At 42.4% G+C, this 17,161-nt stretch overlaps 1 protein-coding gene across 1 annotated transcript in view; it reads right to left on the reverse strand.

Annotated features, from left to right (window-relative positions):
• The window catches only part of cacna1g (calcium channel, voltage-dependent, T type, alpha 1G subunit), a 239,374-nt gene that overhangs the window by 175,207 nt on the left and 47,006 nt on the right, over positions 1-17,161 (reverse strand). The window contains exons 4-7 of the mRNA XM_055654095.1: positions 15,791-15,950; positions 12,585-12,891; positions 4,882-4,974; positions 1,107-1,938 (exon numbers count right to left, since the gene is read on the reverse strand). Of these exons, the coding sequence (XP_055510070.1) occupies positions 1,107-1,938; positions 4,882-4,974; positions 12,585-12,891; positions 15,791-15,950 (1,392 nt within the window). The remainder of the gene's footprint in view (positions 1-1,106; positions 1,939-4,881; positions 4,975-12,584; positions 12,892-15,790; positions 15,951-17,161) is intronic.

Below are 17,161 nucleotides of genomic sequence, written 5' to 3' on the forward strand. Positions count from 1 at the left end.
CTTTACACAAAACTGTAAATAAGAGCAGAAATTACTTATGTTTTACAGATGAGCAACAGCCTGCAAAGTAAAATCATTGATTGTACCATCTGGGATACTGATTGTGAAACGTTTCCAATCACTTTATCTTGAGTACTCTAAACAAAAGATGTGGAGCAACTGACTATTTTCCAGCTCAGATGGGGGAGACCAGTGTTTTTCTTTCACTGGCCAGAAGAGTCCATTCAGGAAGAGTTTTTCAGTCAGAACAATTTCAGGATTGCTAAGATTGAAAAACAGTCGCACCCTGTCCTCTCCGTCTTCTCCCCTCTTCCATCAGGCAAAATGTAAAGCAGTGTGAAAACATACAGCTCCAGATTCAGGGACAGCTTTTCCCAGCTGTTATTAGGCAACTGAACCATCCTACCACAGCCAGAGAGCAGTTCTGAACTACTATCTACCTCATTGGAGACCCTCAGACAATCTATGATTGGAATTTATTGGCTTAATCCTGCACTAAACTTTATTCACGTTATTCCCTTTAACATGTATCTGTACACTGTGGATGGCTTGATTGTAATCATGTATTGTCTTTCCACTGACTGGTGAGCACACAACAAAAGCTTTTTACTGTATCTCGGTACATGTGACAATAAACTAAACTCAAACTCAATTCTTTGACATGAACAAATTGAAAATAGCGCAGAGAAGAAGGCGCTTCTCCACAATTTCTAACTCCTTTGTTTCAATCTTTGCAAAAGTCAATGTTAGCGTGGCTTTGATTTGCTTTTTTCTCGATACTATTCACGACAGAAAATGGCTAAATTAAACCCGAGTTATTTACTCAGCTGCCTATTACTCAGGCCCAATATTCTGTTCTGTAGAAGTCAATAGAATTGAATATCAGGAAGGCTCCTAATGGGTGATTTGCTTCAGTACTGTTCATTTTCATTTTCCATTCACACTCTTAAAACATGGTTACCTGGTAATATGGCAATTCATAACAAATGATGGTACTTAGAAAAAATGTCTAGTTTCTAAATAGATGGTTTTGACAAAGCACCTGCATATGTACATCGCACTGTGGTAATGGCAATGGAAATTCTCCTTTGGATTGGGTCACTTACCGGCACTCTGTGTTTCCAGGAGTCGATGCATCTTCCGGTATGGTCCGGCTGGGATGTTGAGATTTGCCTTTGCGTCATCAGGATTCAATGTTGCATCTTTAAGTGTCTTCTCACCTTTGGTGTTGAGGTTGATCACCTGGTGTGGGGAGCTGGGGTGCACGGTTGGGTAGCTTTTGATATCCAAATTCTTCTGGAGTGCATCTGGGGGTATCAAGCCTACGTCTTGCATGAGGGAAGATTTGCACTGGATTGGCTCAATGTGACAGTTGGCATGGTAGATGCTGTGGACAGATTCAGTATTGCCAGGAGCGGCAGCGGTAGGTGATGGAGGAGGAGGGGGGGATTGCAGACTGGACAGAGGTGAGGGCAGCACGATTAGTCTGTTGCCACCATTGTGTGCAGAATTGGTTTCCACATCGCTGATTTCCGGGCTGGCTGGTGGTGCCCGCGGGGTTCCATTGCTCACGTGGTAATGGTGGTGATGATGATGGTGGTGAATTAGGTGATGGACAGACCCTGCCCGTTTCCGTTTCCGCCGCTTGCGGGGTTGTGCGCGCGGCCCGCTCCTGTTGGCAAACTGCACTCCCCTTCTGGCCACCACGACATAGCAAACGCGCACGGCCTCGCGCTTGGCCTTCCGCAGCATGTGGCCAATGTACTTTAAGAGCTCATCGTAGCAGCTCCCTGGTTCAGAGAAACTGGCCAGCGTGCTTGCGTTGGACATGAAGCGAACTCGCTGCTCCTTCATCAGTTGGCTTTCACGTTGCTTGGTTTCAGAAAACTGGGTTGCTATGACAACTAGACATAAATTGATCATAAAAAATGATCCAACCTGGAATGAAAAATATGGGAAAGGAATAGTTAAAAGATGCACTCACATCCAATGATCCAGGTTGTTAAGATTGAAGAACAATTCTGACACAGTCAATTGTAGAGCTGGAATCAATGGGATGAGGCTTCAGAGCAGTTAAAATAAATGCTTGGAGTAGTTCAGAGTGAGAATGCAAAAGAAAAGAGGACAATTGGTTGCCTTAACTCTCATCCAAGGTGACATACTTTTTTTCGCCATTAGTATTATAAATTGGCATCCATCATATTTGATTAAAATAATGGAGGTTTCTTCTACCTTACTTTAAAAAAATACCGCAGGTGCATTAAAATTGAAAAAAAAAACCCATATGGTCATAATATTCAGCAGTAAAGTTTCAGATCAATGATCTTTCAACAGAACTGCTCTTGTATTTAAAATGTTTTTGGAGTTAGAACTGAAACAAGTTTTAACTTACAAAGAATGGGGAAAGGAGAGGCAAAAACAAAGCTCTGTGATGTGATGAGTAAGACGTAATTTCATGACAAAAAGAATAGGGCAAGGTGAAATAGGCCGATAGAGAGATTTTCAAGATCAGTCGTAGACGATGTATATGGGAGAATAGTTACCTGAACTTATTAGACGAAAAAAACTGAATACTGGGAATATGAAATACAACATTCAGGCACAGAAGGCGACGGAACTTGTTTGTGCAATATCATGTCTCACAAATTTGATTCGATTTTTAAAGGATCTGACCAAGAGGATTGACAAGCTTCCGTGTTGCCCACTATATCACAGATTATTGTGCCATCTACAAACTTAAGAATCAACCCACCTACAATCTCTCCAAATCATTAATATACAGGAGGAAGTATAAAGGACTTTGCATCAATTCCTGGGGCACATCAATATCTCTGAACTGAAAAGCAACCCTCCACTGCCAACATCTGCCTCCCATAGCCAAACCAATTTTGTATCTAATTTACCATCTCACCCTGGTTCCCTAGTATTCTAATCTTCTGGACTAGCCTATCATGCCACCTTGTTTAAGTCATTGCTGAAGTCCATGTAGGCAATGTTCACCAAAACCAGATCTGAATCAATTGGAAAAGTGGGCCAGGAAATGGCTGACGAATTTGACTCTGACAAGTGCAAAGTGATTGATTTTGGTAAGTTGAACAAGGCCAAGATATGAACAATGAATGGCAGGACCCTGGGGAGTGTTAATGAATAGCAAGATCTTGGGATACAAGTATATAGTTCCATGGAAGTGGTGACACAGGTGAGCAGAGTTGCGAGGAAGGCATCTGGCATGCTTCCCTTCGTTGGCTGAGGCTTTGATTTTCAGAATTAGGTCATCATGTTACAACTATACAAATTATTGATTAGCCTGCACTTTGAGTATTGTGCACAGATCTGGTCGCCATGCTGTAGGAATTATGTGAATAAGCTAGAGAGGGTGTACAAAAGAATCACCAAGATGTTGCTGGGTTTGGGAGCTGTAGTTATAAGGAATGGTCTGATAGGCTGGGACTGTTTTCCTTGGAGCAAAGGAGGCTGAGAGGTGATTCTCATATAGGTTAATAAACATGGGGAGCATTGATAGGGTATATAGATAGTTACAGTCTTTTTCTCAGGGTAGAAGTGTCTAAAGCTAGAGGGCACTTGTCTGTGATAGGGAAAAGTTTTAAGAATTGATTGACTGGGCTTATATTCACAGGAATTTGGAAGGATGACAGAGGATCTTATAGAAACATATACAATTCTTAAGGGACTGGACAGGCTAGGTGCAGGAAAAATGTTCCTGATGTTGGGGGAGTCACAGTTTAGGAATAAGGGGTAGTACTTAGGACTGAGATGAGGAAAAACTTTTTCACCCAGAGAGTTGTGAATCTGTGGATTTCTCTGCCACAGAAGGCAGTGGAGGCCGATTCACTGGATGCTTTCAAGAGAGAGTTAGAATCAAGGGATATGGGGAGAAAGTAGGAACGGGTTATTAATTTGGGATGAACAGCCACGATCATATTGAATGGCGGTGTTGGCTAGAAGGGCCAAATGGCCTACTCCTGCACCTATTATCTATGTTTCTAAAGGAAATCTGAGGGGCAGATTTTTCACACAGTGGGTGGTGGGAATATGGAACGAGCTACCAGAGGAGGTGATAGAAGCAGGTAACCATATAACCATATAACCATATAACAATTACAGCACGGAAACAGGCCATCTCGGCCCTACAAGTCCATGCCGAACAAATTTTTTTCCCCTTAGTCCCACCTGCCTGCACTCGTACCATAACCCTCCATTCCCTTCTCATCCATATGCCTATCCAATTTATTTTTAAATGATACCAATGAACCTGCCTCCACCACTTCCACTGGGAGCTCATTCCACACCGCCACCACTCTCTGTGTAAAGAAGTTCCCCCTCATATTACCCCTAAACTTCTGTCCCTTAATTCTGAAGTCATGTCCCCTTGTTTGAATCTTCCCTATTCTCAAAGGGAAAAGCTTGTCCACATCAACTCTGTCTATCCCTCTCATCATTTTAAAGACCTCTATCAGGTCCCCCCTTAACCTTCTGCGCTCCAGAGAATAAAGACCTAACTTATTCAACCTATCTCTGTAACTTAGTTGTTGAAACCCAGGCAACATTCTAGTAAATCTCCTCTGTACTCTCTCTATTTTGTTGACATCCTTCCTATAATTTGGCGACCAAAATTGTACCCCATACTCCAGATTTGGTCTCACCAATGCCTTGTACAATTTTAACATTACATCCCAGGTACAATTGCAATGTTTGAAAGATATTTGGACAGAGTGATTTGGACCGAACGCAGGCAAATGGGATAAGGCAGCTTGTTTCCATGCTGTTTAACTTGATAAAGCTTTGAATTTATTTTCAGGAAATATAGTAAATATCAACCACCAATGATGCCTACATCACAAAATAATATAGAATACTTACTATTATCAACAGGATGAAGTAGATGAAATTATAAAAGGAATGAGCATCCATAACAAAATACATGATGTCAACCCATCCCTCAAGGGTTATAACCTGAAAGAAAACCAAATATCACTTAATCAAAGAATTTGATGGTTATTCAGTCCCATAATTGTTACTGTTGGTGATCACTATTGCTCATAAACAGCTACTCAAAGGGCCATTAGATTTTGGTAATCAATTTGATTGTCATAAATTGTATATCAGCTGGAGCGCCCTGGCTCATATGTGAGGATGTTGTTTGTAGATGTTGAGTTCTGCATTTAATACCATCATCCCCAGCAGAATGGTGGACAAACTGTCTGACCTGGGTGTTAATGCCAACACATGCAGATGGATCAAGGACTTCTTAACAGATCGTCCACAGACTGTCAGGATGGGGTCCAATCACTCCCCAGTCCTGACGTTCAGCACAGGAGCGCCACAAGGTTGTGTGCTGAGTCCTATCTTATACACAATATACACCCATGACTGCACACCAATACACAGCACAAACCGGATCATCAAGTTTGCAGATGACACGACTGTGGTGGGGCTGATAAATAACAACGACGAGTCTGCCTACAGAGATGAAGTCCAAAAACTGATTGCACTAAAAATAACCTGGTACTCAACCCTACCAAAACAAAAGAACTGGTTATTGACTTCCGGAGGAGGAGAGAGGAACCTGCTCCTCTCTACATCAAAGGAGACATGGTGGAGAGAGTCACTGACTTTAAGTTCCTGGGAATATACATCTCCCAGGACCTCAAATGGACAATGAACACCGTCACTCTTGTGAAGATGTCACAGCAGCGGCTGTATTTCCTGAGGTCTCTGCAGAGAGCAAACGTTTCACAGCCGCTGCTGCTGTCCTTCTACCAGTGCGCCGTGGAAAGTATCCTCTCCTATGGCATCCTGGTGTGGTTTGCTAGCTGTACTGTGGCTGAGAGGAGGGCGCTGCAGAGGGTTATTAAAACTGCACGGAGCATCACAAACGCTCAACTGCCCTCGATGGATGACATATACAGAGCCCGATGCTTGTGCCGGGCCACAAATATCAAGCAGGACACATCCCACCCTGCCAACCACCTTTTCACTCTGCTACCCTCTGGGAGGCGATACAGGTCTCTGAAGGCTCTGTAGACTAAAAAATAGTTTCTACCCATGTGCAATAAAAGAACTTAACTCTAACAGAGAACACTGGGGGAAGCACAATATAATTCGGGGTGCAAGATAATGCGCAATATTTTTTTAAAATATTTTTAATACCTATTTATTATTTTCTTTACTGATCTTGTGTATATGTGAGTTGTGTTTTGTTCTTTTTAAATCTTTTATCCTGTGTCGAAGGAGATGCAACGGAATTTTGTTGCACAGTTGGTGTGCAATGACAATAAACGTATTCTATTCTATTCTATTCTATTCTATTCTTCTATCCAAAAGGTACATAACATGCAAATCTAATTGAATTGAATTGAATAATTTATTGTCACATGTGACAAGCCATGGTGAAATTATTTGCTTACATAGCCAAGGTATCATATATTGAAGAACATTCATTGTATTACAATGGAATATGGTAACAAATGGACCAGGGTAAGTTCGGCGTGGGGTTCGAGAGGAGTGGTTGCTTCTGTTGGTGCGGCGTCAAGCTATTGCAGATCGGGCAGGCAGCAGCCGTTTCTAGAATGTAGTTAGCCATGTCTGGCCAGAACAGCATTCCTTTCACATGTTGAAGGTTATTTCTGCAGCAGGATGGCTCCCATGGACGATGCCATAGTACTTGCTGTGAAGAGACTTCGGGATGACCACCTTGTGTCCTTTCATTATCACGCCATCCTGAATGACCAGTTTGTCACAGACTGGGAAAAATGGTTAGACTGCTTGTGGCAGGTGGTGCTGTTTGTCTGGCCAGCCACGGCGGATGACAATGGCCAATGACTGTAGTGTTTCGTCTGCAGCTGCTTGTGACACTAAGATGTCTAAACAGACAGATGGGAGGCAGGAGACCATCATAACCGTGTATCCCTCATGCTCATCATCAGACAGGTGTTTTTCGCAGGTTGGGCGAGGTGCCCATGAGAGGGTGTCAGCTAAGTGCATGTCTTTACCACCTTTGTAGGTTGGTCTGATGTCATATCTCTGCAGTTTCATCATCATGAAGCACGCTGTTGCCTTGTGTATCAGCTTACTGAGAATACTGACCAGGGGCTGGTGATCGGTTTCCACCGTGATCGCGTTTCCAAAGATATGGTCCTTGAATTTCTTGCAGGCAAAGGTTACTGCGAGTAGCTCCTTTTCGTTTTGAGCGTAGCGCTGTTCAGTGTCGGTCATGGTACGGGAGGCATAGACAACTGGTCTGGAGCCCTTTCCATCGTTTATTGGGCAAGAAGCGCCCAGTCCATACTGGGAGGCATCACAGGTGAGGGTGACAGGTAATTTGGCATCAAAGTATGCGAGGGTTGGAGTGCAAGACATTAGTTGTTTGAGGGTTTCAAATGCCCTCTGCTGGTGTTGGTGCCAGGACCAGTGCGTATCCTTGTGGGTCAGTTGTTGCAATGGGGCAGATAGCTCGCTGAAGTTTGGGATGAATTTCCCAAGATAGTTTACCATGCCTAAGATTCGTTGTAGAGCAGTTACATCCATAGGTTCTGGCATTTCATTGATGGCAATGGTTTTAGACGGGTCTGGTTTAAGTCCATTGTTGGTGAACACGTGGCCCACATAAGTCACTTCGTCGACCCGGAACCTGCATTTGAGAGGGTTGAGTTTGAGATTTATCTCTCTGGCATGATCCAGGACCTGGTTCAGGTTTGAGTCATGTTCTTGTGCATTGCGTCCAGTGACCAGGATGTCGTCTACAATTATGTAACATGGGTAGCTATCAAAGAGTTATTCCATAGTACGCTTGAATACCCCACTGGTTGAATTGATGCCAAAAGGCATTCGTAAAAAACGATAGCGTCCAAAGGGCATCAGGAATGTGGTTAACATGAAGGATGCATGGTCTAGTGGCATTTGCAGTCAGATATAAGCAGTTAAAATCCTGCAGCGATCGTTGAGGGCACCGGCACTCGAGAATAGGCCATGTGAGAGCCGGAGGACGCACCGCTGGAAACAATGGAGGACCCGGCGTGGGGGGAGCGCTGTGAGGGACTGGGGGACAATGGAGGGAAGCATAACAAGGCTGGGCCTGGCATGGTATACTTTAACTTTGTCAGCGCCCTTTACGTGGCGACTATTGCATACCTTGGGCTCACAAGCAAAGAATTTCACTGTGACTTGTCACAGGTGACAATAAAGTGTTCAATTCAATTCAATTCAGATGCTGAAAATTTGAACCACAAAACAAAATTGCTGCAAACTCCAGCTGATGGGAAAATGTCATCCTGTAGGACTCAGAGACCGACTCGGCAATGCAGCCAAATTTACTTGACATTGATTGAAGCATCCGATTTGCAGCTATTTCCTCGATGGATCTGTCATCTGTGCACATGAGGATGGTGGTCATCAGTGCACAGTGATGAGATGTGGCCTCGGCAGATCCTTGCCAACCATGGTGGGTGCTGATCTCTGTCTAGGGTTCAGCAAAGAAAATGAAGAGATAGATGCCACCATAATTTATTTGTGAGAATATTTGAATAAATAGTGGAGGTTGGCTCTTCAGGATATCTTCATTTCTCCTAACTGTCTTTATTCTGTGCACCTTAATAATCTATTATTCTCTGCCACAGAAGGTAGTTGAGGCCAGTTCATTGGCTATATTTAAGAGGGAGTTAGATGTGGCCCTTGTGGCTAAAGGGATCAGGGGATATGGAGAGAAGGCAGGTACAGGATACTGAGTTGGATGATCAGCCATGATCATATTGAATGGCGGTGCAGGCTCGAAGGGCCGAATGGCCTATTCCTGCACCTATTTTCCATATTTCTTTGTTTCTATCAATCCTTAATTTGGACATTTTCCCTCCCATCTCCCCGGATTTTTGAGCAAGAATTCTAGTTAATCACTATCCGTTGTTTGAAAGATTTTTGATGTTAACACTGAAATTTATAGGTCTCGTTTTAATGTTATTTCTTGTACTCTTACAGAAGGTAAATAAAATCTACACCCTACCCCCACTTCTCCTCACACTCTGCTCTTTCCTGAGTGCAATGTATCATGATATGACTGGCTGATATTTACAACCTCATTTGTATTTGAGGACCTGTATCATTATCGGTTGGTCTGTCTGCATGTTACAATTAAGTGCTTATTACAAAAGCATTCAAACAAAAGAAGGGAACACCTACTTACCTAAATTGCACGTGTAATGTGTGACTCTGAGGTGTGTCTGAAGGGACTCTGAATTTGAGAATAGAAATTATTCCAATTTTTTTTAAATTAAAAAAAACGTAACTGTAATTTAACTGGATAATCCACTCTTCGGACGGGCAATTTTCCTAACAAATCTTATCCAAGCTCCCTGCTGCAAAACCCTTTGGATTGATTTTACTTCAAAAGATGATAAATAGAGTTTGGGGGCTTAAAAGAATTGCATTGGGGAAAAGATGAATCTGACAATTTATTTTGAGGGCCTACAAAAAAACAGGATGTCATTAGTCGAAATGTGCAACAGCAAAGCATATAGCCTTGCTTTTGATATAAGATCAATGCGAGCTTCAGAGTACTAAAGACTAGTGACCCTAACTTCAGTGCTTACCCTGTTTCTGATAGCCCCCATTTTAAATACATTGAATTAAGTGAACATGTGTGGGTGGACAAATTATTCAAGATTCTATAAGAATTTAAGATGAAAATAGGAGCCAGGCATTTACCCAGGAAAATCAAGGTTTAATACCGTTCCAGGAATCTGTCAGTCTCAGTCTTGGGGATACCCAATGGCTGAGGGTCTGGAGCCTGCTGAAGCATTTTAATGATTTGCAAACCTCTGAGTTTATAGACTTCTCATTGTCTCAGTCACAAATGGTCAACCTTTTATCCTATACCCCGTAATTCTGGACTCTGTCAGGCAACATCTCTGGACCACATGGATAGGTGACATTTCAGGTTGGGATGCTTCTTCGAAGTGCTCATATGCCAGTAGTTCATGCAAACATTCACAGGAATCCCAAACTTGGGAGTCAGTCTTTGCCATTCTGTTAACCAAAAGTGCTCTAAGGTTGATCTCCTCAGCAGACTGTCAATTTCCAGCATCTCCTCAGCAGTTTTTACTGGAGAAACTGTGCCTGTCTCACCTGATCATTTGAATGCAGAGAAATGTCATGATGAGGGGCAAAAGTATTTGGAAACTTATGTTACCGTGAGAGAATTAAGCTTTGTTAAATATTTTAAAATATATTTAAGTTGGTTTTGTTTCGGTAAAATCTTTGACAATTTAATTACTTTTACAATTCTATGATTGATTTCTCATAATTTTTGAATGTCATTATATTTTCTTGATGAGTTTACAGCCAGTTAAGCTAGGTGGCTTGGATTAACCGTCAGTCAAAGTGTCTCAGGCACTGTCTCAGCATAAGGCCTTGCTAACAAGGCCTGGGACAGTGTCAATCGTGACGTTGACACTGGTCGATGTGTAAAACGTATGTTTGCATCTACAACAGTAATGAGCATAAACACTCTCTTTTGGTAAGAAATTCTGTGTCAAGCTTTTCAGGGTGTTAATTTAATTGAGCTACTCTACTCATTAAATTTGTTCACTAAACCTAGTTTACTGACAGGTTTGCAACTTCAGAATCCACAGCTTTAGTTTAGTTTAGAGTTACAGTGTGGAACCAGGCTCCTCAGCCCACTGAGTCCGTGCCGACCTTCGATTACCCGTTCACACTAGTTCTATCCTATACACGAGGGACAATTTACAGAAGCCAATTAACCTACAAACCTGCACGTCTTTGGAATGTGGGAGGAAACTGGAGAATCCGGAGAAAACCCACGTGGTCACAGGGGGAATATACAAATTCCGTACAGACAGCACCTGGAGCCAGGATCAAACCCGGGTCCCTGGTGCCATAAGGTGGCAACTCTACCACTGTACCACTTAAAACATGCCATTTGACTTAACTGATCCATACTCGCATCGTTGGACTTTCTAAGTTTCATTCCATCCTTTTACATCTAGATTTGTCAGCATATTTACCATTTTCTTTCTCTGGTGTGGTCTTCCAGCTTCACCTTAAGTGCAGCCATCACATTCACCTCCGTTGTTTAATGTGGCATCATGTTTAATATTCATAAAACTCTTTGGCTAAATAATTTTCTTTTAAGTTCTTTACTGAATTTATATTGTGTATCACAGCAATTATCACATATTTATGGCTTCTAGCTTTATTCCTCCCCACATGGAAACATTTTCGAAACCTTACCTTAATATTTACTTAATCTTAAAGATCTTTCCTAGTCACCACTCAGCCTCTGTTTTCAACTCAAATATGTCCCAGCCTTTTCTGCATTTGCTGACAGATATATCCTCTTAATTCTGATCTAATCCTTGTAAATCTCCCATGTACCTACTCCAAGATCTTTTTTTACAAATATGGAGATCACAGAACACCAAGTGTACTCTAACCAGTGTTCCATACAAGTTAACATTGCATCATTTTCAGTAGCATCCAAGAGATAGATGCCAGTGCTTAGCTTATTGTACAATACAATCAAGGTAATACCGCTGGCCATTAGTGCTTCCTGTTATTATTGGGTGTCGTAAAGTTCATTCTCACATATTTTGCACAATTCCCAGTCACTCTGTGAATGGGCCGGAATCAATCTCTACACATTCACCAAAGCAATCAACATAAAAGTTGAATTGTACAAAGATTATTTCCTTGTCATAGTTAAACACTACCGATGGTGAGGTATGTCAGACTAAACTGACCTGTTCCTTTTACGCTTAAGAGTCTCGACCCAAAACATCACCCATTCCTTCTCTCCAGAGATGCTGCCTGTCCCGCTGAGTTACTCCAGCATTTCATGTCTATTTTCGATTTAAACTAGCATCTGCAGTTCCTTCCTACACATTTTGTTTGTTCCTTTTACCCTATTGTGCCTAGTGACTTTGATGTAAACGTCAGAACCAATTTCAATGCTGAGGGGTTTTAAATTAGTTTGAAACCAGAGGTTCTGGTTTACTTCTTCCCAAAGTTTCCTTAATCCTGAAAACCTGCAGTGTTTTTTGATACTTGTTTTAATAAATCACGGGGCATTGGATAATAGATAAACTGAGCACTGGCCTTCGATCAGTACTTCAAAATTAAAACAAAACTCTTCTACCTGACAAAGGCAATTTTGCACAATTGGTAGCTGTGGTCTTTCAGATGAAATGTAAGTTTGCTATTAGTGTGGATCTAATAGATCCTATCACACCATTTCAAAGAAGACTACAGCCTGATATTTATCTAAACCACCATGAAAGAAAGATTATTTAGCCATTTATCTCATTGCTTTTTGTTCATCCTTGCTATTTGTAAATTCTATTTCTCAATTTACAAAACTACTTAATTAATTATAAAACACTGCAATGTCTTGAGATCAATATGATTATGAGCCTTCACTTTCATTTTTTAATGAAAATGTTGTACAGTATTAGTGAATTTATTGAAAGTTGTTGACAGCTTTAAGAAGGTAAGAAATGGAGTATTCTAGTCTTCTTCACCTTAAAAGTCAAGGAAGAGAGAAATACTCAAAATACCTGGAATATTGCTATCCATGCATATCCAATGTTATCAAAGTTGATGGCTCCTTTGAATGGGTTGTGATCAGCAGGCTGGCACTGGGTATAATACTGATTCCAGTTTACACAGCTGGCATTGTTTGTGGTGTTACCCTGTAACAGGAAGTAACTTGCATCATCCAAGGTACAATCAATGTTGTTCACTCGTCTTTGTGGCACAGTGCGGCAATAACGCATTCCGTTATCCTTCGTGAGAGAGCAAATGAAGGGGTTTTCATCATCATTTTCTGTGTGATAATATCGATCCAACTCTTGGGAGGCAGGTCTGAGAAATACACAGGAAAAGTAGTAGAATTTGTGAGATAATTAAGAAATTAGTCTCAGAAGGTTCCACAATGTGTGCCAAAACAGTTGCTATATGGGTGGATGATCGGTCTTTTCTGTTTACCATCATCTTATGACTCGCGATTTTAATATTCAATTGAGGCTGAGAATAGACTAATTAATAGACAACAAAAGTAAGCTGCCAGATTAATGAAAGGAAAAGTTATAGCCCAAAGGATAGTGAGACCACTTTAGTAAGTTTCTCACCCATGGAACCATTACAAAGGTGGGGTGAAGAGGCTGGTGGTTGCGGGTTAGGCTAGTTCATTGTGGATAGGGGTCCAGGGTTAATAGTTAGGATATGGTTGCAACTTTGGGGCAAAGGAGAGTTGGGACTGCATCTGGTGGAAAGGAATCGAAAGAAGGGCTAAGTGCCTGATAAAATATCCCAACAGTGGACTGAAACCTGCTCAGGAAGGTCCTCTTTAACAATGAAATGTTGAGCAGACTTGGGTCTGGCTGAATGCCTACACTCATGAGGAGCCTGTGGATAACATTATTCTGAACAGGGACCCCTGAAGTGGTGTTGTGATGTTATTGAATGTCACTGCTCACATCTGACATTACTGACACACGAAGAATACAGTATGAAAAATTCAGCTTTACAATCCATGTTGAAATCTTATTTTTCATTGAAATTTAACAGTATTGCACTTTAAACTACAACACCATGCACTCCAATTTCTCGAATATACAACTTTGCATTATACTGCTCTGCAGGGAAGGCGTGATGGGCCTGTGGTTGTTTAAAAGCACCATGTTATTACCTGCATAGATTCGCTCATATCTCCATTGGTATAACTGCTGCCGATTACTGGATTTTTATTGGAAGATAACCAAATGAGAATGACTTATTGTCACAATGGAATTGGCACAATCACATTGTTAAATGGCAGGAGACAAGTTCACTTCAGACCTGGGCTTGGTTCTGAGTGTCCTGTAGTCGTTAGCAATCCTGAAGCTTTACTGCACCACAATCAGTCAATGACTGTCTCAGAGCACGAAACTGCTTTCACTGTGGGTGGTCACTTCTCACACTTCTGAAGATTTACCATCTCCCAAAGTGCAAATATCAAATATTAGACGGTGCAGGTATAAGATGAAAAAGATAAGAGAGGGAAGATATGCGAGGGGAAGTGGTAGAGGCACATACGATAGCAATGTTTAAGAAGTATTTAAACAGATCCATGAACAGGCAGGGATTTGAGAGTGTAAGTAGATGGGAATAGTTAGAATGGCATCATGGTCAACACAAACATGATGGGGCAAAGGGATTATGTTCTATTTCTTATCCTCTTCTTTATTCGGGTCTTCAGTACTAAGTTTGTCCTTGGTTATCTCTGACTATTATATCAGAAAGCAAGCATAACTAACGGACAGGGAGAATTACTGTAGTCTCAGCTGGAAAATGGGTTAACTATAGAAGTGGTTTTGAGTTGCTTTTTACACTAATGGCCAGTGAGCCTGGGAACATTGCATCATCAGCTCAAAAGACCATGAAGGGATGAAGTTGACCACTTACAGATGCAATGCCTAACAGCATATCACTGAGAGCTCGGACATAAGGTCTGGCTCTTCATCACATGATGCAAGGCTTTAATGCACTGTACACCAGCTTAGCCAACTAATATTATTCAATTTTGTTCTCTCCTTAGGTTGCCTCACTCCTTAACCAAGTTTGCATACTACGTTGAGTCCCATTCACGTTATCGCACAAGGAGGAACCTTGTCTCTGAGTGAAGGGCTGTGGACAACATGTGTACTATGTTAAACCAAGCTTAGTTGTACATCTTCCCTGGCCCACTACAAATTGTGGAAATCATTCCAGCTATCGTTTGATAGCTCAAAGCATGGAGTGAGTGCAGTCATCACCCAATAATGGATTCAGACCATGAGTTCTCATTGTGTGTGAAGAAAACTCTGCCCAGATTGAAAAAGAGTTTCCGACTATCATATTTTGGATCAACTTGTCAGAGGTTTCTAGTCAGCAGGCACGGAAATTCTGGTCATAGACTATAACCAGTAAATGTTACGATCCATTGTAATGCTTCAGGACATAGGATAAATAATTTATCCAGGGCCTGGAGGTTGCATTCTGCTCTCACCTGCTGGATAACATGCTGCCACAGAGGGTAGTTGAGGCCAGTTCATTGGCTATATTTAAGAGGGAGTTAGATGTGGCCCTTGTGGCCAAGGGGATCAGAGGGTATGGAGAGAAAGCAGGTACGGGATACTGAGTTGGACGATCAGCCATGATCATATTAAATGGCGGTGCAGGCTCGAAGGGCCGAATGGCCTACTCCTGCAACTAATTTCTATGTTTCTATGTTAAGGAGATTGCTGGGTGAGATTAATTTAAAGTTAGGGGAAAAAAAAGTGGTAAGGTCTTGCGGTAAACAGGGAAAATCTGCAAACACCTCAAAAAACTGTGGAAAACTGTGATTAAAATTTACAATACAGGAGTGAAAGAAATTTGTTTTGCAAAGGGAACAAAGATAAATGGAGTTGAATTCTGAATTGATCTTGATTATGAAAGGCAGAAAACCATGCACATTTAGTGTTATAAAGGTAGTACAAAGATTGAGAACTGGCTGTCAAATGTGTGGATGTCACGAACAAACTCAGACAGCAAAGAATTGAGTGTTGGTGTTATTGGTTGCATTTGCATTACACGTGTGTGTGCGTTAGCTGTCAAACCCTTCACATATAATACACTGGAAACTCTGTACCAGAAGCAAATTTAAGATTACTAGCACCACATTCATATTCACATTTGCATTTACATGGCATTCTTATTTTACCGTGTAACTATAAATCCAACCAAATTCAGACATACTTACATGGTATAGTTTTCTTCAAGAAAGCACCTGTTTCGTAGAAGCCCTGCCCATAGTTGGACCCCAACAATGCCGAAAATAAAGAAGACAAAGAAACAGAGGAGAAGTACGTTGCCTAACATAGGCAAAGTGTCCAGCAGCAGGGTCACCAATATCCGCATACCTACGAGATAAGAGCAGAGAAAGTGAATTTTTGTTGTTCCTATCACTGGATCTAGTGTCAAAAGCGACCTAACAGCAGTTATCAATTATGTAATCACGCGGACTTGAAGAAAATGCTGCCCAAATTCTACCAGCATGTTAAATGTGCTACAAGAGGAGCTAACACACTGGACAAGGTCTACTCCAACATCAAGCTGGGCTACAGGGCTAGACCACTACCACACCTGGGCCAGTCTGACCATATGCCCCTGCTCTTAATTCCTGCATATGCCCCCCTCAGGAAAACCACTCCTACTATTACAAAGATCATCACAACCTGGCCTGATGGTGCTTCTCAGCAGCTGCAGGACTGTTTCGACAGGACCAACTGGGAGGTGTTTGAACACCGGGACCTGGAGGTGTTCACAGACAGTGTACTGTGTTACATTAAAAACTGCATGGACACGGTCACAGTGGACAAACGCATCCGGGTCTACCCCAACCAGAAGCCCTGGATGACCCGGGAGGTCCAGTGGCTGTTGAAAGAGAGGAACACCGCTTTTAGGTCTGGCGATAGGGCTTTATACAGCACGGCCCGAGCTAACCTGAAGAGAGGCATCAGAGAGGCCAAATCAAACTACAGGAGGAAGATAGAGGACCACCTGGACAGTAATAACAGCAGGCAGGTGTGGCAGGGGATCCAGTATCTCACCAACTATAAGACCAACCTTGGAGCTGTTGAAGGTGACGCCTTGCTGGCAGAGGAGCTGAACCACTTCTTTGCTCGCTTTGAAGTGGAGCCACCCGAGACAGCCACATCACAGCACATGGTCCACAGCAGCCTAACCCTCAAGATAGAGGAGCATGAGGTCAGGCGCACGCTGCGGGCCATCAATCCAAGGAAGGCTACTGGACCTGACGGCGTCTCTGGACGCGTGTTGAAGGACTGCGCAGACCAGCTGGCTGGAGTCTGGATGAGGATTTTTAACCAGTCTCTGGCCCAGTCCACTGTTCCACCCTGTCTGAAGTCCTCCACCATAGTCCCCTTGCCCAAAAAAAACAACATCTCCAGCCTCAACGACTACCGGCCAGTCGCACTCACACCAGTGGTGATGAAGTGTTTTGAAAAACTGGTCCGGGGTCATATCACATCACTCCTGCCCCGAAGCTTTGACCCCCACCAGTTTGCGTACAGAGCAAATAGATCTACAGAGGACGCTGTAGCCACAGCTC

The sequence above is a fragment of the Leucoraja erinacea genome, chromosome 23 (genome assembly GCF_028641065.1).
Source record: "Leucoraja erinacea ecotype New England chromosome 23, Leri_hhj_1, whole genome shotgun sequence".
In the NCBI taxonomy this organism is placed as follows: Eukaryota; Metazoa; Chordata; class Chondrichthyes; order Rajiformes; family Rajidae; genus Leucoraja; species Leucoraja erinaceus.